A 25,261-nucleotide genomic window follows, 5' to 3' on the forward strand; every position below is an offset into this window, starting at 1 on the left:
TGAAGACTGCGAGTGGAATAAAAACAGACGGATATTCCCCCGGCCTCCGACGTCCCTCGTCCGCCTGCGAACATCGATCGCAACGCCTCTAGTGGCTACTAAAGAAATAAAAAGTGACACAAAATGATCCATCTCCACCTCTGAAGTTCCAGACCTGTACATAAGACCGTGGGTGTGACCACTTTGCGGCCTGCGGGCCCGGAGAATTGCAGAGGTTTGACATTATCGACCAACTTTGATTGCACTGAGAGATTTGACTGACTTCAATCTACCAAGTTAAATTATTTTGTCGATAATAAATTTATGTGTACGATATTAATTGGTGATATTTTAGAATTGTATATTTAATTATTACTTAATTATTTTCAACGTTCAGTTTGGGTTATTGTTTTTGTATTTGGACCACAATACTTCTGAGAGGGCACTACAGCAGCAACTTGGAGTGGTGGAGGTCGAGATTGTCAGGTGGCACCTGTCAGATGCTCCAGTGTGGTTATGACAGGTTATGACATATTACAGTTAGCAGCAAAATAATTTAAAAATGGATGAAATCTCCAGCTGGGAAGAAATAGAAAATGATCGTAAGTAGACAGATATGTATTTGTCGAATAAAAATTTTATATTTTTTACTTGTAATTCCAGAATTCTTCAAGCAACTACTGGACGTCGACTCTAAAAAGACTGACGTCAATTCGTTGTTATCGGTAGCCCAACAGTTAAATAAGTTGGGACAAGGTAAAATCCACCCCTTTCTATGTTTTATATTGGTTCATTCAAATACTAAATTGATCAATAATGATTCTCCAGCTATCACAGTGTTGAATACAGAGTTGCAAAGGCAGGTGCTTGCCAATCATGAGGATTTGCTGTCTCAAGCAACGTGGGTCGAGAAATTGGAAGGGGTACTCTTTGTAATGCAATCTCACATACAGGTGAATACTGCAAAAACTGTTAACAATTACTAATGTTAATTAACTTGAAGTAGCGTAAAAAGAGACTCGACCATTTTTATTTTAGAGCCTCTTATCAGCAGTTGAGCGCTTACGTGGGAAAATTGTTGACCCGTTTAACAGGATCGAGATGCAGACGATTGTACTGGCACGGCTGCACGAGACGTCTGATCTGCTGCGAAGAGTCGCTAGAATGCAACATTTGTCAAAGCGTTTGAATTCTCAAATGAACAGCATCAATCAGGGGCCAGATATCGTCAAAGCGGCCAACAGTCTGCATGAACTTGGTATGTATTCTCCCAATTGCTTCTTCCTAAAAATATCGAAGCTGCATATCAATTTTTCATGTATAAACTTTATATTACATCTACAGAACAATTAATGGCAGACACAGATCTTAACGGGCTGGATGTGATCGCTGACGACCAACAGGCTGTAAAAGCTCAGAGAGCCACTGTGCAGAGGATAGCCACTCATACGTTAACGCAGGGTTTGCAGGCAATGGACAGGACAAAGGTGGTCAAGTTGATGATTATCGCCAATTTTTAGCTACCAAGATTTTTTTATTTATTAGAACGCACAAAGCTTACATTACATGATCTAAATATGGAATGAGTAGGTGAGCACAGCGGTGCAGGTCTTCCAGAATCTGGGAATAATAAAGGAAGCCGTTGACACAACCATAGAATCCACTCTGGCTGAGATAGAGAAGATCTCCAGAGAATCGTTGGACGTGTCTCTGGCAATGAATCAAGATTTCGGGAAACGCGGGGCGCCGGGAAGGGCCGCGATTCCGTCGCCCGGGTCGTCCGGGAATTTGCGCGTGAGAATCTGGGAAAATCTCGAACGCCTTTTCCAGGATACCCTGTACACGCAATGTTTGCAGGTAAACGGGTGCAATATTATATTTACGTTTCATTTCTATTCTTAGCCTGGCAATGTTCAAATATTTATTTTATATCTAGATCGAGTTGCTACAAAGGATATTGTTGGAACATCATACTAAAGGATTTCAAGATTTGTCGGAGAAGTTTTGGGACAAGGTGAATGTCCTCCTCGCGAAAGTCCTGATTGAACGTGCTCAAGGTAAATCAGAAATATATGTTAGATGCTAGAAAATAATATATAATAAAATAGTAATATTCATTAAATAAAATAATAATATTGAATAAAGCTTGATCGTCTTTACAGGCTCGTCATTCGTAAAGCAAGCGCTGGAAGGAGAATATCCAAAGGTTTTAAGAATATTCTTGGACTTGAGTAAACGTCTGAAAGAAAGATCTCACAATATCGGAATTTATAGTATCGAGTAAGTGCAAAATCTTGTGCAAATCAGTGTGCAAAACATATCATTAGTATTGTGTATTATATCTTTACAGTCACAATGTTTTATTGCCGTTTAAAAATGCGTATCTGTCGCGCTCGGTGTCTCGACTGCTGGATCCGGTACACAATATGTTTCCCGGAGAGAGATTGCCGACGCACGACGAAATTGATAGTCTCATTCGTACGATTACCAAGTAAGTTTCGCGTGTATGAATCTCTTCTGACTGAAAAAAAATATACATTTTCTCTTTCTCTCTTTCAAGTGAATTAAGCGTGTCACTGGTGGACGACGGACTCTCTACTGTCGTCTCGCACAACGTGGGAAAAGCGATAAGATTGTTCTGTTTAAAATGCGAGCAAAATATGGTCGCCGGCGCTGAGGCTAGTCAAGTGATCGATTCACCTACTGCTGGCCAGCAAACGAACGTCACGCTCGCAAATTTGCTGCATTATTTTTCCAGCCAGACAAATCGCGTGATAGTAAACCTGGCGGGGGGATTGCCCTCCGAGGGTAGTCTCATGATCACCTCGGTACTCAAAGAGACGGACGTATTCACGGAGACCTGTTTACTTGTACCATTGCTGAGCTCGATTAACGACGCAATTGAGAGCATCATTCTAACGATGCACGACGACCCCGAATTTAGAGAGTGAGTTAAATGCATCTTTGCTTCCCGTTTCCACTTCTCTATTGATTTATATAAATTGGGTAATTATTTAGTTTAACGGAGCAACCTCGGATGACCTTGACCTTGACATATATTATAGAGGTCACCCTCCTGAGTGACCTTCAAAAGATTTTAGCCGTCGCTCATTGTTTATTAAAAAGTTATCAACAACAGAAGTTTAATGATTTTGCACGAATTTTCAACTGTCCACGCGAAGTAAGGACTTGAGTTTGACATATATTACAAAAGTCACCTTCCCGAATAACCCGCACTAGGTTTCACCCGTCGCTCATTGTTTATTAAAAAGTTATTAACAAAAGAAGTTTCGAAAATATAGTAGTTATTTTGAATATTGAAAGACATAAACGACGAATATGAACGAAGGAAGGAAAGCGATTTAACCTAACCTAATCTAATCTAGCCTGGTTAGGTTAGGTTATATTTTCCGAAACTGGAGCCCGGACACATATACGCTCGTTTTTCAGCCCGCTTCGCGGGAGGGCGGGGGGGAGGGGCGAAGCGGAAAATATAACCTAACCTAACCAGGCTAGATTAGATTAGGTTAGGTTAAATCGCTTTCCTTCCTTCGTTCATATTCGTCGTTTATGTCTTTCAATATTCAAAATTACTATATTTTCGAAACTTCTTTTGTTAATAACTTTTTAATAAACAATGAGCGACGGCTAAAACCTTTTGAAGGTCACTCAGGAGGGTGACCGTGACAACATATGTCAAGGTCAAGGTCATTCGAGGTTGCTCCGTTAATCTAAATAATTACCATAAATTGATATTAAAATTTATATAATTTTATCACTCAAGCACGAGCAGCCCTTTGGGAAAAGAGATCGGCTGTTCGCTCTACATGCGTGAGCTACAAGGCTTTATTCTACGGTCCGTGAATACGTTTTTGCTGCCGTACAAGAATCAAGCGGTTGTAGCCGAAAGGTATTTATTTTCTCTTCCATTCGTTTGTCCATCGAGCGTTACGAATACACATTATTCAACTGTGCTACGTTAAACTATCGTTCGATCTTATTCAAGTTGCAAAACTGTCGCATCGAGGTGCATAGAACTATTCGTTCGCCACGCCTGCTTACTCAGACCCCTGACTGATTTTGGGAGGGCAAAACTTTTGGTGGATTTCGCTCAGGTAAATTAGATATCACTTCCGCGTGCATCAAATCGATGCCTAACGGGTGGGAAGTTTTAGATGGAGATCGCTGTAATGCCATTATGTCGCGGTGGTCACATGAGTCTGCTCGAGCAACAGCAGTACAGAACCTTACGAGCGCTGAAGACTTTCCTTCCTCTCGGTCCCGAGGAAATGGTGGAAAAAGTTTTGGAAGGACAGGGAGAGAGCAGCGTACCACCGTCTCTCATTCTTCTGCATCTGTTTTCCGGGGCACCGCCCGAGCTCGCATCACCACATCAGGTGAGCAGGCTTCTTCTCGACACGTGCGCTAATTATTTGGTGTAAGTATATCGTGCGTTAGGTGCTACTAATGATACTGAAATATTAAATATTGTTTAGAGCGCCGGTTGGTCTGTCGGACGACTATCTCAGTGGATGGACGGTCATCCGAGTGAGAGGGACAGATTGGCGCTATGCAGCGGGCCACTGGAGCGTTATCAGCTAACGATCCGACAGCAAAATCTACCATCGTTCCACTCTCTATTTCCGCAGATGATGAAACTGGCCAATTTAAAGGAACATTCAAGTCAATGAAGATACATGTTAAATGCTATGAAATTGTATATATTTCCTGCTTCGTATAAAAATATTTTTCGGAATTTATATTTAAAGCTATACAAGAGACGAGCGTAACTCAGTCATGGTTTTTACAGTTACTCGGGTTTAACGACGCTAATAACCGCTGTAAACGCCTTCGAAAAAAAATTTCAGAAATAGGTATTGTATCTTATATCATTCCAGAATTTTTGAACGCAAACTGTTTTGCACAAGTGCAATCCTATCATTATCGTAACGCCTAGCGTTATAATAGTCCACTTGGAGCTACTTTTTTCCGGCCCAATAAAGGTTGCTGGTACACCGATATCGCTCTCCTTATCGATCTACGGTATGAAAAAAAATATATAACGAGCGTCAATGTAAAATCAATGTTGTAGAAAATTGATATTGGTTCTTTCTTTCTTTCTTACCTTTTTCGCTAGTTTTTCAACACACTGTACCTCATGTTTCAGACTTTTTAAAGCGTCTTGTAGCTTTCTTATCTCTTTCTCATACTCGACTTTTTGTTCAGCGGAGAGTTGAACATCCTCGCTCGCGGCTTTTACCAAATTATTCTTGAGAAATTGGAAACTGGAACCTATCACGGTGATCTGCTTCTTTGCATTTGTCAATGTTATTATACCATCGTAAAGCCTGAAATCACGTATACATATGATCGAAAATGGTAATTACATTTTCGGCGTTATATTGGGTTGGCCAAACAGTAATTGCGTTTTTTTAAATATAAATAAAAGGCGAATTTTTCATGGGAAACAAAAACTTTATTAAACAATATATTGTCCATTTCGTTTGATTATCTTTTGCCATTTTTCAGGCAACTTCATGATTCCGCGCTCAAAAAAGTTCTTATTTTTTTCAGCAAAAAACAATTCCAACAACGATTTGATATCCTCATCGGCAGTAAAGGTTTTACCATTCAAGGCGTTTTGCAAAGAACGAAATGAATGGTAATCTGATGGTGCCAGGTCTGGCGAATATGGTGGATGTGGTAACATCATGGTAACACGTCCCATCCAAGCTGCAACAATTTTTCACGAGTGACCAAACTTGTACGTGGTCTAGCGTTATCATGGTGAAACACAACACCTTTGCGATTCACCAATTCTCGACGTTTCTGTTCGATGGCATCATTTAATTTATCCAGTTGACGACAGTATACGTCTGAATGAATGGTTTGATTCCTTGCAAGCAGCTCAAAATACACAGTCCCACCAGACTGACAGCATAATCTTTCTTTGGTGAATATCTGCTTTTCAAGTGCTTTCAGCGGGTTCATCACGCTTGCTCCACCATCTTTTTCGTTTGACGTTATTGTAGACGATCCATTTTTCGTCGCCTGTTATCATACGTTTCAAAAATCGATCATTTTCCTCACGTTTCGAAAGAGAATCGCAGATGTCAATACGCTCAGTGAGATGAATTTCTTTGAGCTCACGTGGTACCCAAATATCGAGCTTACTAATGTATCCAAGTCGTTTTGAATGGTTTTCAACACTCGATTTCGATATGTTAAGATTCTCAGCAATCTCTCGTGTCGTTAAATGCCGATTGGAATCGATCAGTGCCTTTATTTTGTCATCAATTTCGATTGGCCTTCCTGAGCGTGGTGCATCTTTCACATTAAAATCTCCAGATTGAAATTTAGCAAACCAATTTTGACACTGCCGCAGTTTTAAAGCATCTTCGCCATATATTGGGTTGACCAAAAAGTAATTGTGTTTTTTTAAATATAAATAAAAGGCGAATTTTTCATGGGAAACAAAAACTTTATTAAACAATATATTGTCCATTTCGTTTGATTATCTTTTGCCATTTTTCAGGCAACTTCATGATTACGCGCTCAAAAAAGTTCTTATCTTTTTCAGCAAAAAACAATTCCAACAACGATTTGATATCCTCATCAGCAGTAAAGGTTTTACCATTCAAGGCGTTTTGCAAAGAACGAAATGAATGGTAATCTGATGGTGCCAGGTCTGGCGAATATGGTGGATGTGGTAACACGTCCCATCCAAGCTGCAACAATTTTTCACGAGTGACCAAACTTGTACGTGGTCTAGCGTTATCATGGTGAAACACAACACCTTTGCGATTCACCAATTCTCGACGTTTCTGTTCGATGGCATCATTTAATTTATCCAGTTGACGACAGTATACGTCTGAATGAATGGTTTGATTCCTTGCAAGCAGCTCAAAATACACAGTCCCACCAGACTGACAGCATAATCTTTCTTTGGTGAATATCTGCTTTTCAAGTGCTTTCAGCAGGTTCATCACGCTTGCTCCACCATCTTTTTCGTTTGACGTTGTTGTAGACGATCCATTTTTCGTCGCCTGTTATACGTTTCAAAAATGGATCATTTTCCTCACGTTTCAAAAGAGAATCGCAGATGTCAATACGCTTAGTGAGATGAATTTCTTTGAGCTCATGTGGTACCCAAATATCGAGCTTACTAATGTATCCAAGTCGTTTTGAATGGTTCTCAACACTCGATTTCGATATGTTAAGATTCTCAGCAATCTCTCGTGTCGTTAAACGCCGATTCGAATCGATCAGTGCCTTTATTTTGCCATCAATTTCGATTGGTCTTCCTGAGCATGGTGCATCTTTCACATTAAAATCTGCAGATCGAAATTTAGCAAACCAATTTTGACACTGCCGCAGTTTTAAAGCATCTTCGCCATATACATGACATAACTTTTTATGAGCTTGCACAGCGTTTTTCCCTTTTCGGAAGTAATAAAACAAAATATGAGGAAAATGTTCTTTTTGATTTTCCATTTTGAAATCGACGGCAAACAAACAATTGTTAACGAAATCGTGTACTTTCTTTTTGTAAAACAAGCTTGAACTGTGAGTTGTTAACCTACATAATGAATTTGTGGTTTAGAATGAAGTTAGTTACATTTCAAGACATGTATGTCCATCTATTGGAAAAAAACGCAATTACTTTTTGGCCAACCCAATAAAACAATATAACATACGTATATGGTTGATTTTTCCTAACGCGGCCGAGACTGTTCACATGCCACTTTCCACTGTGAAATCTCCCAAGACCGTGCATGAAATCTGCTATGTGCACTGAAATGTTGATCCCTAAACGGCGAAGATCGTCCTCCGTTAACTGCAAGAAGGTCTCGAGATCCATTCCTCGAAAGAGCGTGCGATAACTTGCCAAGCCCATCCCTTCCAGCATCAGTGATATATCGTAATCTAAAGTGTTCGTAGTATCTCTAGGATACAAATCCGGAAATAGATCCTTCCAAGTGTTCACCCGGAATATTTCACAAAAGTCTGATTCCTCTTCTTGGCCCCCTAGTAGAGCCGATATCTATAACATGAAAAGAAATCCAAGTTAGAAATTGGAAATTAAAAGCAATGTTACTTTGTTCGCGAGTGGCTGATGTCGATTACTTCTTTGAATCCTTTTGTATCCGCGACATCGCTGACACATGTACTATATCTGTCTATCACCGTGATATCTGCCTTGTGCTCCAAAAGAATTTTCACAGTATCGGGTTTATTAGCTTCAGTGGCGTAGCGCAATGCCTGTAATGGAATTAATAATATATGTAATGGAATTAATAGGCTAAACCTCGGTATTTCTAACAAAACTTACGGTCTTCCCGTCGCTATCAGAAACGTTGACGTCTTTTACGTGCTTTATAAGCTCGGCAACAAATTCCGTATCTTGAGACTTGCAAGCATACATTAGAGCTGTTTCCCTGTAAGATTGTTATTATCAAAATTTGTCGCTATTAAATAACAATATCAATAATTATTAAGAACACACGGAAGGAAATTTATATAGTCTCAAATCTACCTGTGTTTATTTACGACATTCACGGTAGCTTTAGCTTCTAGTAAAAGTTCAAGGCATCTAAGAGATTTTTCAGGCGTACCCCTCGTGGAATTGCAGAGTGCCATAAGAGGCGTAAATCCTTCTACAGAATTCAATTTGCATGAAGCTTAAGACAACAGATAAAACAATAGCACAAATCCATACCTTTATGCTTATTAGGATCCGCATCATGATTCAACAAATGTTCTACCAACTCTGGTTCCACAGACGAAGTAGCATATAATAACAGAGTCCACCCAGTGTGCAAATTTTTGTTAATATCGTGCTCTGTACATTCAATATATGTAATAATTTGTACATTATATATTATAATCGTTACATAAGAATTTAATAGTTTAAACAAAATTCAAGACTCCTCACGATGCACTTAAAATCTCAAATTTTGTTTATAAATCTCAGTACAAATTATAATAAACATAAATAATAGAAATGAAATTTTTAATTTGCTGATTTTACAATCCGATTGCAAAGAACTGTTTATAACAACGCTTACGTTCATGATACTCTTGTACTGTTTTTATATCTCCTTTTATGCAGGCGTTTATAACATGAGATTCGAGCTCACGCTCCTCTTCCTCGCGTAGATAGTAAACATCATCGAACGTTTCTTTTACACCGATTTCGTCCGGCACATTGACCACCGTACAATACTTATCCTAGGAGGAAAACAAAGCACGAAGCAATTAGGTACAGTTTATTTATTACAGAGACTGTATATTACTCGATCGTACATCTCCAAAAGAGAAACCTTCGTCGTCGTCGTCCTCGTCGTCGGACATGCCAGCCGGTCTGTACATCGTGATAATCGATATAATATAACGCACGGACGAAAACCTTGTTCCACCGAAAGTTCAAACCAATCTGTTGAACCTGCGGCCGGTTGTCTGTCAACGTGATCCTTCTCAGGTGTTTTCTGCGCAGCTATGTTCGGCATAGTCGCGGTCTACTTAGCGCTACAAACGCTTCAAAAGATAGCGTTTTACAGCATTTGTAGCGCTGAGTGGACCGCGGTCATCTGACGTATTTGATGTGAAGCTTTGACTATATACCTATGGACTGCTAACGTTGCCACTTAGGTAATGTAAAAGACGCGATCCTAAAGTCACTAGATAGATAAAGTACCGCAATCATCCGCCATTTTAATTGCAACTGCACGGTGTTTTCATCACAATTATGTTCTCTTCACATCTATCACAATACGTAACCTTTCTCAATGGAGATACAACGCAACGCTGCTTCGTAGAATTGCACTTGGTGTGTTGATAATTGCATGTTTGCACTAAATACACTTCCAACGCCATTTTTATTCCACGTATTTTACCACGGATTGCGGTACTTTATCAATCTAGTGACTTTACGCGATCCAAGATCTCAGCGCACCCACGTCCCAACGGCCAAGCCAAGAACTAATAGTCGTACATATACCTTTGACTGAAGCATTTGTTCTGTGGTTTCATGACGCATGTGAGGTGTTATAGTGACAAATTCTAAGTGAAAACAAAATGGTTCGTTATTGTTGTATCAAATCATGTACAATCACACGATACAAAGCCAAAACAGGAATACAAAAATCGTCTCGAAATAAAGAATTCACACTTGGTTCCTTAAATTCTCTGCGATTATCGGTCCGCAATTCCGGTTGTTGATGATGCACAGATCCTTGAATCTGAAAGGTTTCTCCTTACTTACTTACGAACGGACGTCGATTAATCATTGAGGTCATACCTCATACAATAACGAGCACTACAGAAAAAATATTTAATATTTATAGAATAGAAAATAAAACACGCATTTCAAAGAATGACTTTGCACGTAATAAGAAATATAAATGTCCAAAATCTTTTTACCAATTTTGACGCGCACGTATTAGATAATGATTTATTAGAAAATCACAAACATAAAATGATAAAAACAATAATAGAGTTTTATTTAAAAATAAAGTTATATTGGTTTGGCAAAGAATTGACACGTAACTTACGTGTAAAATATGTCCGTAAAGATTTTACAAAACTAATTTTGTTCAAAGGGCAGTAAGTGTAATCTATATATATATAAGCCAACTACCACTCACTGACTCATCAACGTGCAGCCCGAACCACTGCATCTATCGACTTGAAATTTTAAGGGTATATTCCTACTAGTACGTAGGTGCTCATTAAGGGTGGGTTTTCCGAAATTCCACCCCTAACGGGTGAGAAGGGGTAAAATGTGTTTTTATTTAATTCTACACATAATATCGCGGGCGAAGCCCGCGTGACGGGGGATGCTTGTGTATAATAAAACTGATTTCTAGTCTCTTAAGATTACGTTTTTATTTTCTTAATTTTTTCCTTTTAAATATACTTTATTGTACTACATTCTCATGTACCTAATGCTTTATTGTAAGTAAGAAAAAAATTTGAAGTTATTTTGCAATTTAATATGAAAAGTGCAACAATTTTACTGTTCAAAAAGCATTTAAAAATCATATTAATACAATGACCATGAATATTTTGTTTTATATTGTAGTATAAGAGAATGTGAATATTATATTCTTAAAACAATGTTCACGAAATATATGATTATTAGTTTTTGGTTTGGCCGTTGGTACCTGGTGGCGCTGAGATCTTGGATCGCACAATGGCTGCCCATTAACAGTCCATAGGTATATAGTCAAAGATGTGAGTTATTCCATTATATATTAATGTTGTTTACAGTTCCTCTTATTTTGCTTCAATAATAATGTTTTGTGAGTCATATATATATATATATATATATAATATATAAAATACATAATCAAAATATCTTGCAGAAATGATTATTCAACCTACACGCGGACGCGCGCGCGCGCGCAGCAATTGAACAAGTGAGCCAGCAGCACATTTGAACAACTTCACATCAGATTAAGAATTCGTTAAAAAAAATGATAGGTTACGACGAATATTGAGAGCTAGTGCATACGACTAACAATAGAAACATAGTTACTGGCTGCTTTAACTTCGACGTCGCCAAAGCTCGATTATTTTTCTAAATCCGCATCCTTCGGTTATAATCAAAGTACATACATATATAGAACATTAATCACGAGAGATACGCAATGCAATTACTCGCCCATTGAGAGGAAAGACAAATTCAATTGCAATCAACGAAGAACGTTCCTCAGGGAACGTCATGTTCGTCGGAAAAAATTTCTACTCCTGCACACGTCAAAGCTATCTTCTTTATCGCCGAGCTTTGTATAGAGGCGCCATCGTCAATGGATGCGGGTAAGACCTCCGGCACACCAGCGCGACGCGACACGCGATGCGCGATATGCGACGTGCAATATCCAATGAGCGTACAGTGTTTATGGAAAAGCTGTACGCTCATTGGATATCGCACGTTGCGTATCGCGCGTCGCGAACCGCGTCGCGCTGGCTGCCGAAGGCTTAAGGGAATGCTGGAGTTGCTAGTGAACTATTTTTTCACTATAGCGATGGTAATTGCAGTTTCGAAAATTCACTTTATTGCTTGTGCAGAATAAAAAATCCTTTTCCACAAATGAAGTATAGATAGAAAGAAAGTCCGCTCTACAGGACTTTATATTCAAAATGGAAAAAAGTTAAAAACTTGCATTTGTCTTTTCTAACTTTTTTCCATTTTGAATGTAAAGTCTTGTAGAGCGGACTTTCTTTCTACCTATACTTCATTTGTGGAAAAGGATTTTTTATTCTGCACAAGCAATAAAAAGAATTTTTGAAACTGCAATTACCATCGCTATAGTGAAAAAATAGTTCACTAGCAACTCCAGCTTCCCCTTAAGGTGATCCTGGAGTTGCTAGTGAACTATTTTTTCACTATAGCGATGGTAATTGCAGTTTCAAAAATTCTCTTTATTGCTTGTGCAGAATAAAAAATCCTTTTCCACAAATGAAGTATAGATAGAAAGAAAGTCCGCTCTACAGGACTTTATATTCAAAATGGAAAAAAGTTAAAAACTTGCATTTGTCTTTTCTAACTTTTTTCCATTTTGAATGTAAAGTCTTGTAGAGCGGACTTTCTTTCTACCTATACTTCATTTGTGGAAAAGGATTTTTTATTCTGCACAAGCAATAAAGAGAATTTTCGAAACTGCAATTACCATCGCTATAGTGAAAAAATAGTTCACTAGCAACTCCAGCTTCCCCTTAAGGTGATCCTGGAGTTGCTAGTGAACTATTGTTTCACTATAGCGATGGTAATTGCAGTTTCAAAAATTCTTTTTATTGCTTGTGCAGAATAAAAAATCCTTTTCCACAAATGAAGTACCGATAGAAAGTCCGCTCTACAGGACTTTATATTCAAAATGGAAAAAAGTTAAAAACTTGCATTTGTCTTTTCTAACTTTTTTCCATTTTGAATGTAAAGTCTTGTAGAGCGGACTTTCTTTCTACCTCTACTTCATTTGTGGAAAAGGATTTTTTATTCTGCACAAGCAATAAAGAGAATTTTCGAAACTGCAATTACCATCGCTATAGTGAAAAAATAGTTCACTAGCAACTCCAGCTTCCCCTTAAGGTGATCCTGGAGTTGCTAGTGAACTATTTTTTCACTATAGCGATGGTAATTGCAGTTTCAAAAATTCTTTTTATTGCTTGTGCAGAATAAAAAATCCTTTTCCACAAATGAAGTACAGATAGAAAGTCCGCTCTACAGGACTTTATATTCAAAATGGAAAAAAGTTAAAAACTTGCATTTGTCTTTTCTAACTCTTTTCCATTTTGAATATAAAGTCCTGTAGAGCGGGCTTTCTATCTATACTTCATTTGTGGAAAAGGATTTTCTATTCTGCACAAGCAATAAAGAGAATTTTTGAAACTGCAATTACCATCGCTATAGTGAAAAAATAGTTCACTAGCAACTCCAGCTTCCCCTTAAGGGGATGCTGGAGCTGCTAGTGAACTTCTTCGCAATGGTGCTGCCATCGCACAATATTTGCACAATAAAATGCTTTTTACAACAATTTGGCAATTTGTACGCACAAAATCGCTGTTGAGCGGTGTTTGGACACAATTAAGGAATATGAGGATGCTTTTCGAAGTGACTTTAGAAGCGTCATAAAAGAGAATTCTGTGTTCTCCTGTATTCTAACCTCTAATCCTAAAGGAAAACACAGAATTCTCTTTTATGACGCTTCTAAAGTCACTTCGAAAAGCAGTCTCATATTCCTTAATTGTGTCCAAACACCGCTCAACAGCGATTTTGTGCGTACAAATTGCCAAATTTTTGTAAAAAAAACATTTTATTGTGCAAATATTGTGCGATGGCAGCACCATCGCGAAGAAGTTCACTAGCAGCTCCAGCATCCCCTTAAGAGCAAGGTCTTATATACAGGTCTGGAAACTTCAGAGGTGGAGATGGATCATTTTGTGTCACTTTTTATTTCTTTAGTAGCCACTAGAGGCGGTGCGATCGATGTTCGCAGGCGGATGAGGGACGTCAGAGGCCGGGGGAATATCTGTCCGTCTTTATTCCACTCGCAGTCTTCACAAAACAATATGATAAATTAATAACGCTTTAAATAATTTAAGACTATAAATGAATTAGGGAAATATGTATATGAAATAAAATTGAGTTTTTACTCTCAAAATTAAGTGTGAATAAAAACGAATCCTTCCGTGATGGAAAAAAATGTAATAAAATTTTTAGAAATGTATTTGGAACTCTCTGTCAATTGACCTCGATTCATTAACATTTCATCATAAATTTTTATATTTTATTAGAAATTTTCGTATTTGATTATAAATTTTATATCTAATATTCCAAGTTTGAAAATTTATGATGAAATGATAATGAACCGGGATCAATTGATAGAGATTTTCAAATACATTTTAGCAAAATTTTATTATATTTTTTCCATCAAGATTTTATGTTTAAATCTGTCCTTTATCTCTTTATTTTATTTTTGCGGGTAATAGCTTTTTCCCACTTTTTCCAAGTAACAATGTCTTTCGGCACTCGAAGTAAAGAACGTTTCTGCTCGGTTCTACTGCCGGTCTTGCAAGTCGGTACCGCACACCATTTCGTCATTTCAATAAACGTTTCGATAACTTTTGTAGTCAATAACCGTTTTTCAATGAGAGTCATGAACACACGTGGGTTCTTATCTCCGGTTTTCAGGTTATATTTATCTGCGGACATCGATGACAGCGACGAGTAGTGGTTATGCTAGAAACTAAATGTGTCTTCGAAAAGCGGCCATACTCCCACCACTGAAATTAGGGGTAGTTTCCAGACCTGCATGGAAGACCGTGGGTAAGAGAGGTTACAGTCGGTGGTCAGTAGCGCGAGAACGTAGCTGGGAGTCCATCGTCATCGTCGTCACGATCGTCGTCGTCGTTGCCGTCGCCTCTTCCGGCCATGGAGCGCACGTAACCCCCTCGGCGATGATGCTGCGTAATGCTCGCTCTTCCCCACGCCCGGTCGCAGCTATAGCACGCGTCTCGCCAGTGCCTGCCAGGCACGGTCTCGCGGATTATCAATTGCGCCGCCGCTCCGCCGCATATGATTCATACGAGCGCCCGCACGATCGAGCTCGCGCCTTTCCTCAGGTACGTCAATACATTTTTGCATTTCTTCCAAGCAGACTTCCTAGCTTGAAACTACCTACGTCACCAGCACGATCTAATAATCTGCAAATGTAAGGCCAAAGTACGAAGTTTGGACTGGTCGCGCGCTCCAACTGTGTCCTGCAGGAGTATCTGATCGGCACGTCCTGCCAGGAAACTGCGCAACGAGCGCATCTCTGCAGTTAGAATCGTCGGATTCGCGTAACGCTTCTAACGTTTCTTCGCCTGGCAGCGCGCAAACCATGCAGAGACATGACAGTTCTTGAGTAGCTTGAAAGACACATGTTCAGGGTGTCAGTGTGTTTCAAAGGCTGTCCAGATGCTCTAGAATATTATCCTTTTTTTTCTTTCAAGTAAAAAGAAGGAAAGAAAGTGTTTTGAAGCCTTTGGAGCATCAATTGGACTAACCAAAATCAAGGCTCGACGATGTTGTTTCTTATTTTTTCCAAGAGTGGTTGTTGACTTGGCTATTCTACGCTTAGACAGAAAGAATTTTCTTAATACAATGGGACTTCTGATGTATGTATGTATGTACTATATTTTGTTGCAGGATTAGAAGCCAAATTTTATATATCTGGAGATGTTAGAAGTTGGTTTGCGAGTTGTGCGCGGCCAGGATTGGAAATGGGACGATCAAGATGGAGGTGAGGGTCATGCCGGGACAGTAGTGGAGATTGGCAAACCACCATCCACCGGTAACTCGGCCTCCAGTCCGAATCCTGCCGATCGAACGCCAGACAAGACAGTTATCGTTCAGTGGGACCATGGCGCTAGGAGTAATTATAGGATCGGATACCAGGGTGCTTACGACTTGTTGGTGTTTGACAACGCGGCTGCCGGCGTCAAGCACACTAACATCATCTGCGACGGTTGCAAGAGACACGGGATAGTCGGCATTAGGTGGAAGTGTTCCCAGTGCTTCGACTACGATCTGTGCACCCAGTGTTACATGGCTAACGTGCACGAATTGAGTCACACGTTCCTGCGATTTCAGACAGCTAATTCTGTGGGGTTAGTACCTGTGCATTTTAATAAAGCTTACGTTATCAACCTTGATAATTGTCGCAAGTGGTGTTCACGTTTTTGACTAAACGCAGAGTTCAATTGGGGCCAAGAGAAGATTGTAGCAAGATACCTTTGAAGGGGATCTTTGTAGGGGCAAAGGTTGTTCGTGGACCGGATTGGGAGTGGGGCAATCAGGATGGCGGTCGTGGTACGCTCGTACTCCGTTTAATTCAGTTTATCGAATTGATTGCACGATGACACGTTCCTCCGATCTGATTCACCGAATATTTCAGGAAAGACTGGTAGGGTGATGGACATACGTGGCTGGGATAACGAGAGCAGCCGTTCCGTCGCGACTGTTACGTGGTCCACAGGTAGCACCAACGTGTACCGTCTGGGCTACAAAGGCTGCGTGGACCTATGTTACGTAGAGGAAGCTAAAGCTGGTACCTATTACAAGGACCACCTTCCGCTGCTCGGCCAGCCTGTCTTGACCGTGCCGGACAACGGAAACAGCTCGACACCGACCGGAAACGGTGTTTCCAGTGTCACATCTAGTCCACACCATCTAACATTTAATGTTGGTGATAAGGTGAAGGTGCTGATCGAGATCGATACCTTGAAGGAGATGCAGGACGGCCATGGTGGATGGAATCCGCGAATGGCTGATTACATAGGAAAGGTATCGCAATTTAATGACACGAGCAATTTTATTGTCCTCATATTAGGATTGTTCTCATAAATTTTGGAATTAATTGATATTAATTCTAACTTGAATCTCCAGATTGGCACGGTACACCGAATTACGGACAAGGGGGACGTTCGCGTGCAGTACGAAGGTTGCAACAACAGGTGGACCTTTCATCCAGGTGCTCTGACCAAGGTTACCGCTAAGGACGCCTTTTCCCTCGGAGATATAGTCCGCGTAAAGAGCGACTTGAGTGCCGTCAAGCATTACCAGCGTGGCCACGGTGAATGGATAGATGTGATGAAAAATGTTAGTTGCACATTTGGTACGAGCGATACAAGTGGCGAATAGTTTTGAGAAATATCCTTGAGTTTACGATTATTCCAGGCTTTAGGGAAAACCGGCAAGGTCATAAAGATCTATTCCGATGGCGACCTGCGCGTGGCGCTGGACGGTCATACGTGGACGTTCAACCCACTGAGTGTTGTCCCTGTATCTGCCGGTGCGAATGCCGCGGCTGTCACGCATGATAACGGGAACAGAGATCGCACGGGTACGTTTTTATGTATTAGGGGTGTGATTTAGTTTTGAGGGTCTTTTTTGCTCAAAAACGCATGTATTTAAATATGATAATGAATGAATACCTTCATCAAAATATTTTCCTTCGTTTTCTATAACTTTTTCCCATCTTTCTGGCACGAGATGGATTCCACCACGATAAAATGACTCTTCTTTTCAGTTGATCCATTCGTCGACGAATTTTCGCACTTCTTCCAAATTATCAAAGTGTGTATCCTCTAAAGCGTGTTGCATCGACCGGAACAAATAATAATCGCATGGAGCAATGTCCGGAGAAGACTTTCCATTCAAGCTCTAATAGTGTTTGTTCACTGATAACGCAACGTGAGGTCGAGCGTTGTCACGAAGAAGAATCACTTTCCGTCGTTTACTCGCAATTGGTGGTCGGTTTTCGTCCAATGCTCGCTTCAACTTGTACAATTGGTGTCGATAACGATCAGCCGTGACAGTCTCGTGCGGATTTAACAGCTCATAGTACACTATTACTTTTGAACCGTGAATATTGCGTCTCGGAGTGGATGTTGATGGTTCGCCTGGATCCACCCATGATTTTCCGCGTTTCGGATTATCAAAATAGATCCACTTTTCATCCCCAGTAACAATCCGAGACAAAAGACTCTTCTTTTTTTGCCTGACGATCAACGAAATGCAAATGCTCAAATGGCACTTTCCGATAATTGATGTCGAACCCATTTCCCTTCTTTCTGAAGTTTTTCCATTTCATGTAAATGTTTGGCAACTGTTGTACGATCAACATTTAATGCTCTGGCAAGAGATGGATTCCACCACGATAAAATGACTCTTCTTTTCAGTTGATCCATTCGTCGACGAATTTTCGCACTTCTTCCAAATTATCAAAGTGTGTATCCTCTAAAGCGTGTTGCATCGACCGGAACAAATAATAATCGCATGGAGCAATGTCCGGAGAAGACTTGCCATTCAAGCTCTAATAGTGTTTGTTTCACTGATAACGCAACGTGAGGTCGAGCGTTGTCACGAAGAAGAATCACTTTCCGTCGTTTACTCGCAATTGGTGGTCGGTTTTCGTCCAATGCTCGCTTCAACTTGTACAATTGGTGTCGATAACGATCAGCCGTGACAGTCTCGTGCGGATTTAACAGCTCATAGTACACTATTACTTTTGAACCGTGAATATTGCGTCTCGGAGTGGATGTTGATGGTTCGCCTGGATCCACCCATGATTTTCTGCATTTGGGATTATCAAAATAGATGCACTTTTCATCCCCAGTAATAATCCGAGACAAAAGACTCTTGTTTTTTTGCCTGGCGATCAACGAAATGCAAATGTTCAAATGGCACTTTCCGATAATTGATGTCGAACCCATTTCCCTTTCTGAATTTTTCCCATTTCATGTAAATGTTTGGCAACTGTTGTACGATCAACATTTAATGCTCTGGCAAGAGATGGATTCCACCACGATAAAATGACTCTTCTTTTCAGTTGATCCATTCGTCGACGAATTTTCGCACTTCTTCCAAATTATCAAAGTGTGTATCCTCTAAAGCGTGTTGCATCGACCGGAACAAATAATAATCGCATGGAGCAATGTCCGGAGAAGACTTGCCATTCAAGCTCTAATAGTGTTTGTTTCACTGATAACGCAACGTGAGGTCGAGCGTTGTCACGAAGAAGAATCACTTTCCGTCGTTTACTCGCAATTGGTGGTCGTTTTTCGTCCAATGCTTGCTTCAACTTGTACAATTGGTGTCGATAACGATCAGCCGTGACAGTTTCGTGCGGATTTAACAGCTCATAGTACACTATTACTTTTGAACCGTGAATATTGCGTCTCGGAGTGGATGTTGATGGTTCGCCTGGATCCACCCATGATTTTCCGCGTTTCGGATTATCAAAATAGATCCACTTTTCATCCCCAGTAACAATCCGAGACAAAAGACTCTTCTTTTTTTGCCTGACGATCAACGAAATGCAAATGCTCAAATGGCACTTTCCGATAATTGATGTCGAACCCATTTCCCTTTCTGAATTTTTCCCATTTCATGTAAATGTTTGGCAACTGTTGTACGATCAACATTTAATGCTCTGGCAAGAGATGGATTCCACCACGATAAAATGACTCTTCTTTTCAGTTGATCCATTCGTCGACGAATTTTCGCACTTCTTCCAAATTATCAAAGTGTGTATCCTCTAAAGCGTGTTGCATCGACCGGAACAAATAATAATCGCATGGAGCAATGTCCGGAGAAGACTTGCCATTCAAGCTCTAATAGTGTTTGTTTCACTGATAACGCAACGTGAGGTCGAGCGTTGTCACGAAGAAGAATCACTTTCCGTCGTTTACTCGCAATTGGTGGTCGTTTTTCGTCCAATGCTTGCTTCAACTTGTACAATTGGTGTCGATAACGATCAGCCGTGACAGTTTCGTGCGGATTTAACAGCTCATAGTACACTATTACTTTTGAACCGTGAATATTGCGTCTCGGAGTGGATGTTGATGGTTCGCCTGGATCCACCCATGATTTTCCGCGTTTCGGATTATCAAAATAGATCCACTTTTCATCCCCAGTAACAATCCGAGACAAAAGACTCTTCTTTTTTTGCCTGACGATCAACGAAATGCAAATGCTCAAATGGCACTTTCCGATAATTGATGTCGAACCCATTTCCCTTTCTGAATTTTTCCCATTTCATGTAAATGTTTGGCAACTGTTGTACGATCAACATTTAATGCTCTGGCAAGAGATGGATTCCACCACGATAAAATGACTCTTCTTTTCAGTTGATCCATTCGTCGACGAATTTTCGCACTTCTTCCAAATTATCAAAGTGTGTATCCTCTAAAGCGTGTTGCATCGACCGGAACAAATAATAATCGCATGGAGCAATGTCCGGAGAAGACTTGCCATTCAAGCTCTAATAGTGTTTGTTTCACTGATAACGCAACGTGAGGTCGAGCGTTGTCACGAAGAAGAATCACTTTCCGTCGTTTACTCGCAATTGGTGGTCGTTTTTCGTCCAATGCTTGCTTCAACTTGTACAATTGGTGTTGATAACGATCAGCCGTGACAGTCTCGTGCGGATTTAACAGCTCATAGTACACTATTACTTTTGAACCGTGAATATTGCGTCTCGGAGTGGATGTTGATGGTTCGCCTGGATCCACCCATGATTTTCTGCATTTGGGATTATCAAAATAGATGCACTTTTCATCCCCAGTAATAATCCGAGACAAAAGACTCTTCTTTTTTTGCCTGGCGATTAACGAAATGCAAATGTTCAAATGGCACTTTCCGATAATTGATGTCGAACCCATTTCCCTTTCTGAATTTTTCCCATTTCATGTAAATGTTTGGCAACTGTTGTACGATCAACATTTAATGCTCTGGCAAGAGATGGATTCCACCACGATAAAATGACTCTTCTTTTCAGTTGATCCATTCGTCGACGAATTTTCGCACTTCTTCCAAATTATCAAAGTGTGTATCCTCTAAAGCGTGTTGCATCGACCGGAACAAATAATAATCGCATGGAGCAATGTCCGGAGAAGACTTGCCATTCAAGCTCTAATAGTGTTTGTTTCACTGATAACGCAACGTGAGGTCGAGCGTTGTCACGAAGAAGAATCACTTTCCGTCGTTTACTCGCAATTGGTGGTCGTTTTTCGTCCAATGCTTGCTTCAACTTGTACAATTGGTGTCGATAACGATCAGCCGTGACAGTTTCGTGCGGATTTAACAGCTCATAGTACACTATTACTTTTGAACCGTGAATATTGCGTCTCGGAGTGGATGTTGATGGTTCGCCTGGATCCACCCATGATTTTCCGCGTTTCGGATTATCAAAATAGATCCACTTTTCATCCCCAGTAACAATCCGAGACAAAAGACTCTTCTTTTTTTGCCTGACGATCAACGAAATGCAAATGCTCAAATGGCACTTTCCGATAATTGATGTCGAACCCATTTCCCTTTCTGAATTTTTCCCATTTCATGTAAATGTTTGGCAACTGTTGTACGATCAACATTTAATGCTCTGGCAAGAGATGGATTCCACCACGATAAAATGACTCTTCTTTTCAGTTGATCCATTCGTCGACGAATTTTCGCACTTCTTCCAAATTATCAAAGTGTGTATCCTCTAAAGCGTGTTGCATCGACCGGAACAAATAATAATCGCATGGAGCAATGTCCGGAGAAGACTTGCCATTCAAGCTCTAATAGTGTTTGTTTCACTGATAACGCAACGTGAGGTCGAGCGTTGTCACGAAGAAGAATCACTTTCCGTCGTTTACTCGCAATTGGTGGTCGTTTTTCGTCCAATGCTTGCTTCAACTTGTACAATTGGTGTTGATAACGATCAGCCGTGACAGTCTCGTGCGGATTTAACAGCTCATAATACACTATCCCACCAAATACAGAGCATTACTTTTCAACCGTGAATATTGCGTCTCGGAGTGGATGTTGATGGTTCGCCTGGATCCACCCATGATTTTCCGCGTTTCGGATTATCAAAATAGATCCACTTTTTATCCCCAGTAACAATCCGAGACAAAAGACTCTTCTTTTTTTGCCTGACGATCAACGAAATGCAAATGCTCAAATGGCACTTTCCGATAATTGATGTCGAACCCATTTCCCTTCTTTCTGAAGTTTTCCCATTTCATGTAAATGTTTGGTAACTGTTGTACGATCAACATTTAATTCTCTGGCAAGTTCTGAAGTGGATCGTGTTGGATTTTCGTCCAATAATGCTTGCAAATCTGCATTTTCAAGCTTTCTTGGTTGTCCCGAGCGTTCTTTGTCCTTCACATCAGTATCACCACTTTTAAAGCGTCAAACCAGTATTCACACGTCTTAATTGATGGGGCAGAATCACCATAAGTTTCCACAAGAATTCTATAACCATCAGCCGCTGTTTTCTTTTGATTAAAAAACAAAAGCAACGCATGTGGAAAATGCTCTTTCGGAAGTTGCATTTTTACGATGATATAAACAGGACTGTTATTGCATCTATTGCTATAATGCTACCTAATGTCATGGATAATGTCAACACTGTAAGAAACAACAGATATCGGAAACAGCTATTGGAACAAATTGACACTACAGCCATCTTTTGCAAAACCCTCAAAACTAAATCACACTCCTAATAAAACTAACATGACGTAAAGTCCCATCATATTTTATATTGCTTCATATTGCAATTGGCTTACCTAATCTGTGCCCATGATACAGTGGACGGCACCGACAGCGAGGTAGAAAAGCTACTGAGGGACGCAGCCAGGGGTGAAGCCGGCGTGGCCGCCGTGCGAGAATTCCTGAAGAAGTACCCGGGACGGGTGGATGCGCGCGCTCCTGGTGGCGGTAGGAAAACGTGCCTGCAAGTGGCCGCACATCAAGGCCAGCGCGAGCTATGCACCCTTCTTTTGGACGCCGGCGCCTCCCTGCGAGCGGTCGACGAGGACGGTGATACGCCCTTGCATTATGCGGCGTTTGGGTACGTGGAGATCAAGTTGATTAATAATGTTAATTAATAACAATAACATCGATAATACCAAGTTGCGTAACATTAACTGCATCGACCTTCTGCCTTCTAAATTGAGCAGTAATCAGCCGGAAATAATGGAGCTGCTGCTGTCGCAAGGCGCCGCTATCAACGCCGTTAACAATGGCAGATGCAGCGCTCTGCACGTAGCCGTTAACAAGCAACACGCGCAATGCGTAAAGGTGCTGCTGCGTTATCACTGCGACGTTAATCTGCAGGATTCCTACGGAGATACAGCGTTGCACGATGCGATTGGGAAGGACGCGCTCGACGTGATCGACGCGTTGTGCGCCTGCGAGAGGATCGACTTCACGCTCAGGAACAAACGGGGCTTCAACGTCCTACATCACGCGGCACTCAAGGGCAACGCTCAGTACGTATAATACAACACGGTTCAACCAGATCTGCCGATTAGATCAAGCCACGGTTAACTGACTGGTAAAATCCGCAGTGCGACGGAGAGGCTAGTTACTCGTGCTCGACACTTGGTGGACGTGAAGAAGGAGGACGGCTTCGCAGCTTTGCACCTGGCGGCGCTGAACGGGCACAGGGAAGTCGCGGCCATTCTCCTTTCGCAGAACGGTGGCCGCGCCAAGGTCGACCTGCGCAACAACCGGCGGCAGACACCGCTGCACCTGGCGACCTCGCAGGGCCACTGGTCTCTCGTTGAGCTATTGGTACACCACAACGCGGACATTGCCAGCACGGACGAGGACGGCGACACCGTGCTGCACATCGCGATAGCCAAGAGTCCGAATCAACAAACCGCCGTGCCCACGCCTGAAAGTAGTCGGGAATCGCCGCTTATATGCGCGGTATGACACTCGAAAGCTTGCGCGCGCGCGCGCGAGAGAGAGCGCAGTGGACTTGTCAATCCTTCTCGACAAATAACTTTCTTCTCTTTGGACAGATTTGGCAGAACCTGGCGAGGCAGGGCGCAAAGACTGAATTAGCATTAGCTTGTTTTCTAGTGAGCGTGGACAGGAGCTGCACACTTCTCGAGCAGGCAAAAAATAATAAGGAGAAGACGCCGATTGATCTCGTGGAGACTGATCCGCAGATCGCCCTGTCCGCCGATCTTCTACGATCGTATCAATACCAAAGTCACAGCACGCAGTTAGAGTAAGATGACGCAACACTTATTTATCAAGAGACTTATTTTATAAAATTTTTCAAGTGTATGAACTTAAACGGAACTTTCAAATTGTGAAAGCTAGGCTTGCGCAACGCACTTTTGAGAAGTAAGGGTAATTAATCGACTTGATAGCTCATTAACAAATAATTCGCCTTGCAGAATAGAAAACAATCCACCGAGCGATTACGTGGAGCCACTTACGTATTGCATGGATAACATGTCAATATCGGAAGGGCTGCGCGACGCGAGGAAGAATATAGCCGGTTCTGGCGACGCTGCGGGATGCCGGGATTGTTCGGGAGTGATAACGGATGCCAAGCAAGAGAACCGAATCGACCCCACCAGCAGCGTCACACTCGTTGGTTGTGCGCGTTGCGGCCATACTGTTGTTAAAACTCAAACAATTCAAGGTAATCGATTGATCGACTCAGAATTGCAAGCAACATGGAAGAGGAATTTTTTGGAAGCTTCTCACAGATGCTCTAAAATTTCCTGAAATATTTTGTGTGTTCTAGATGGCCAATTGGCGACGGGCGAGGTCTCTATAGCCAATTCGGAGGATAAATCGAAGGACTTGACATCGGAGGGCAAACGAAAGGATGATATCGGCGACAGGGAGAAAGAGAAAGACAAAGATCTAGAACGATTACGTTACTTGGAGACCAGGGTCGCGGATCTCGAGGAGGCGAATATGTGCAGCATCTGCATGGAGCGCCGCCGTAACGTCGCGTTTCTCTGCGGGCACGGCGCATGTGAGCACTGCGCCGCGCCGTTAAAGACCTGTCACATGTGCCGCAAGACTATCACGAAGAAGATTAACTTGTATTAGGTGATTGTCAATAGCCACGTCGGAGCTCACGTCGGAGCATCGGTATGGTCTTACGAGTGATTTATACATATGCAGAGTGTTTCGAAAGGAATAGTCATCAGTGATCCGTCAAGTCGATGAATAAAATGAATGTAAGGAGTCGTCGTCGAATCAGATGATTTTGATAAACGTATATTCAAGTCCGAACTGAATCGCGGTGTCACGACGACTAAAAATTATATAAAGTATATAAGTACGAGATAAGTGTAAAAATATAAGTATTTGTGAACGCCGACGAAGGGAAAAGTAATTCAACTACCGTGTAATATTTAACGTTATTATCATTATCCTGATAAAAATGCAAAACGTTGAATCTCAGTGCAGTTGTGATTCCGAGTTTGT

The 25,261-nt window shown here is 41.2% G+C and overlaps 3 protein-coding genes across 3 annotated transcripts; 2 read left to right on the forward strand and 1 right to left on the reverse strand.

The window, feature by feature from the left end:
* Positions 1-64: 64 nt before the first annotated feature.
* LOC105280030 (conserved oligomeric Golgi complex subunit 5) lies at positions 65-4,841 on the forward strand. Its single transcript, XM_011340195.3, has 14 exons — positions 65-581; positions 643-735; positions 808-932; positions 1,018-1,237; positions 1,324-1,466; positions 1,570-1,836; positions 1,916-2,036; positions 2,142-2,259; positions 2,330-2,470; positions 2,540-2,926; positions 3,764-3,889; positions 3,986-4,094; positions 4,155-4,376; positions 4,476-4,841. The coding sequence occupies exons 1-14, from the start codon at positions 542-544 to the stop codon at positions 4,668-4,670; spliced, it is 2,307 nt and encodes a 768-aa protein (XP_011338497.1). The 5' UTR covers positions 65-541; the 3' UTR covers positions 4,671-4,841.
* On the reverse strand, positions 4,686-9,483 carry LOC105280031 (ankyrin repeat, SAM and basic leucine zipper domain-containing protein 1). The gene is made up of 9 exons (XM_011340197.3): positions 9,286-9,483; positions 9,048-9,210; positions 8,699-8,821; positions 8,516-8,636; positions 8,312-8,417; positions 8,107-8,241; positions 7,677-8,023; positions 5,105-5,327; positions 4,686-5,017 (listed from the first exon to the last, which is right to left on the reverse strand). The coding sequence occupies exons 1-9, from the start codon at positions 9,349-9,351 to the stop codon at positions 4,844-4,846; spliced, it is 1,458 nt and encodes a 485-aa protein (XP_011338499.1). The 5' UTR covers positions 9,352-9,483; the 3' UTR covers positions 4,686-4,843.
* A 5,354-nt stretch (positions 9,484-14,837) lies between these two features.
* Positions 14,838-25,237, forward strand: LOC105280029 (E3 ubiquitin-protein ligase MIB2). The gene is made up of 12 exons (XM_011340194.2): positions 14,838-15,102; positions 15,671-16,131; positions 16,218-16,333; positions 16,419-16,807; positions 16,910-17,122; positions 17,201-17,366; positions 22,607-22,868; positions 22,978-23,289; positions 23,368-23,731; positions 23,827-24,038; positions 24,211-24,461; positions 24,567-25,237. The coding sequence occupies exons 2-12, from the start codon at positions 15,701-15,703 to the stop codon at positions 24,878-24,880; spliced, it is 3,030 nt and encodes a 1,009-aa protein (XP_011338496.2). The 5' UTR covers positions 14,838-15,102; positions 15,671-15,700; the 3' UTR covers positions 24,881-25,237.
* Positions 25,238-25,261: the final 24 nt, after the last annotated feature.

Source organism: Ooceraea biroi, chromosome 13 (assembly GCF_003672135.1).
Source record: "Ooceraea biroi isolate clonal line C1 chromosome 13, Obir_v5.4, whole genome shotgun sequence".
Classification (NCBI taxonomy): domain Eukaryota; kingdom Metazoa; phylum Arthropoda; class Insecta; order Hymenoptera; family Formicidae; genus Ooceraea; species Ooceraea biroi.

Bases quoted from the DNA above. Each gene is read 5' to 3' on its own strand.
- LOC105280030 (XM_011340195.3), top strand. From the start codon at position 542: ATGGATGAAATCTCCAGCTGGGAAGAAATAGAAAATGATC. The intron at 736-807 runs GTAAAATCCACC...ATGATTCTCCAG, and splicing joins GTTAAATAAGTTGGGACAAG to CTATCACAGTGTTGAATACA. The intron at 933-1,017 runs GTGAATACTGCA...TTTTTATTTTAG, and splicing joins TAATGCAATCTCACATACAG to AGCCTCTTATCAGCAGTTGA.
- LOC105280031 (XM_011340197.3), bottom strand. From the start codon at position 9,351: ATGTACAGACCGGCTGGCATGTCCGACGACGAGGACGACGACGACGAA. The intron at 8,822-9,047 runs GTAAGCGTTGTT...TTGAATGTACAG, and splicing joins AGTACAAGAGTATCATGAAC to AGCACGATATTAACAAAAAT. The intron at 5,018-5,104 runs GTAAGAAAGAAA...TTCATACCGTAG, and splicing joins TTGAAAAACTAGCGAAAAAG to ATCGATAAGGAGAGCGATAT.
- LOC105280029 (XM_011340194.2), top strand. From the start codon at position 15,701: ATGTTAGAAGTTGGTTTGCGAGTTGTGCGCGGCCAGGATTGGAAATGG. The intron at 17,123-17,200 runs GTTAGTTGCACA...CGATTATTCCAG, and splicing joins GGATAGATGTGATGAAAAAT to GCTTTAGGGAAAACCGGCAA. The intron at 17,367-22,606 runs GTACGTTTTTAT...CCCATGATACAG, and splicing joins CGGGAACAGAGATCGCACGG to TGGACGGCACCGACAGCGAG.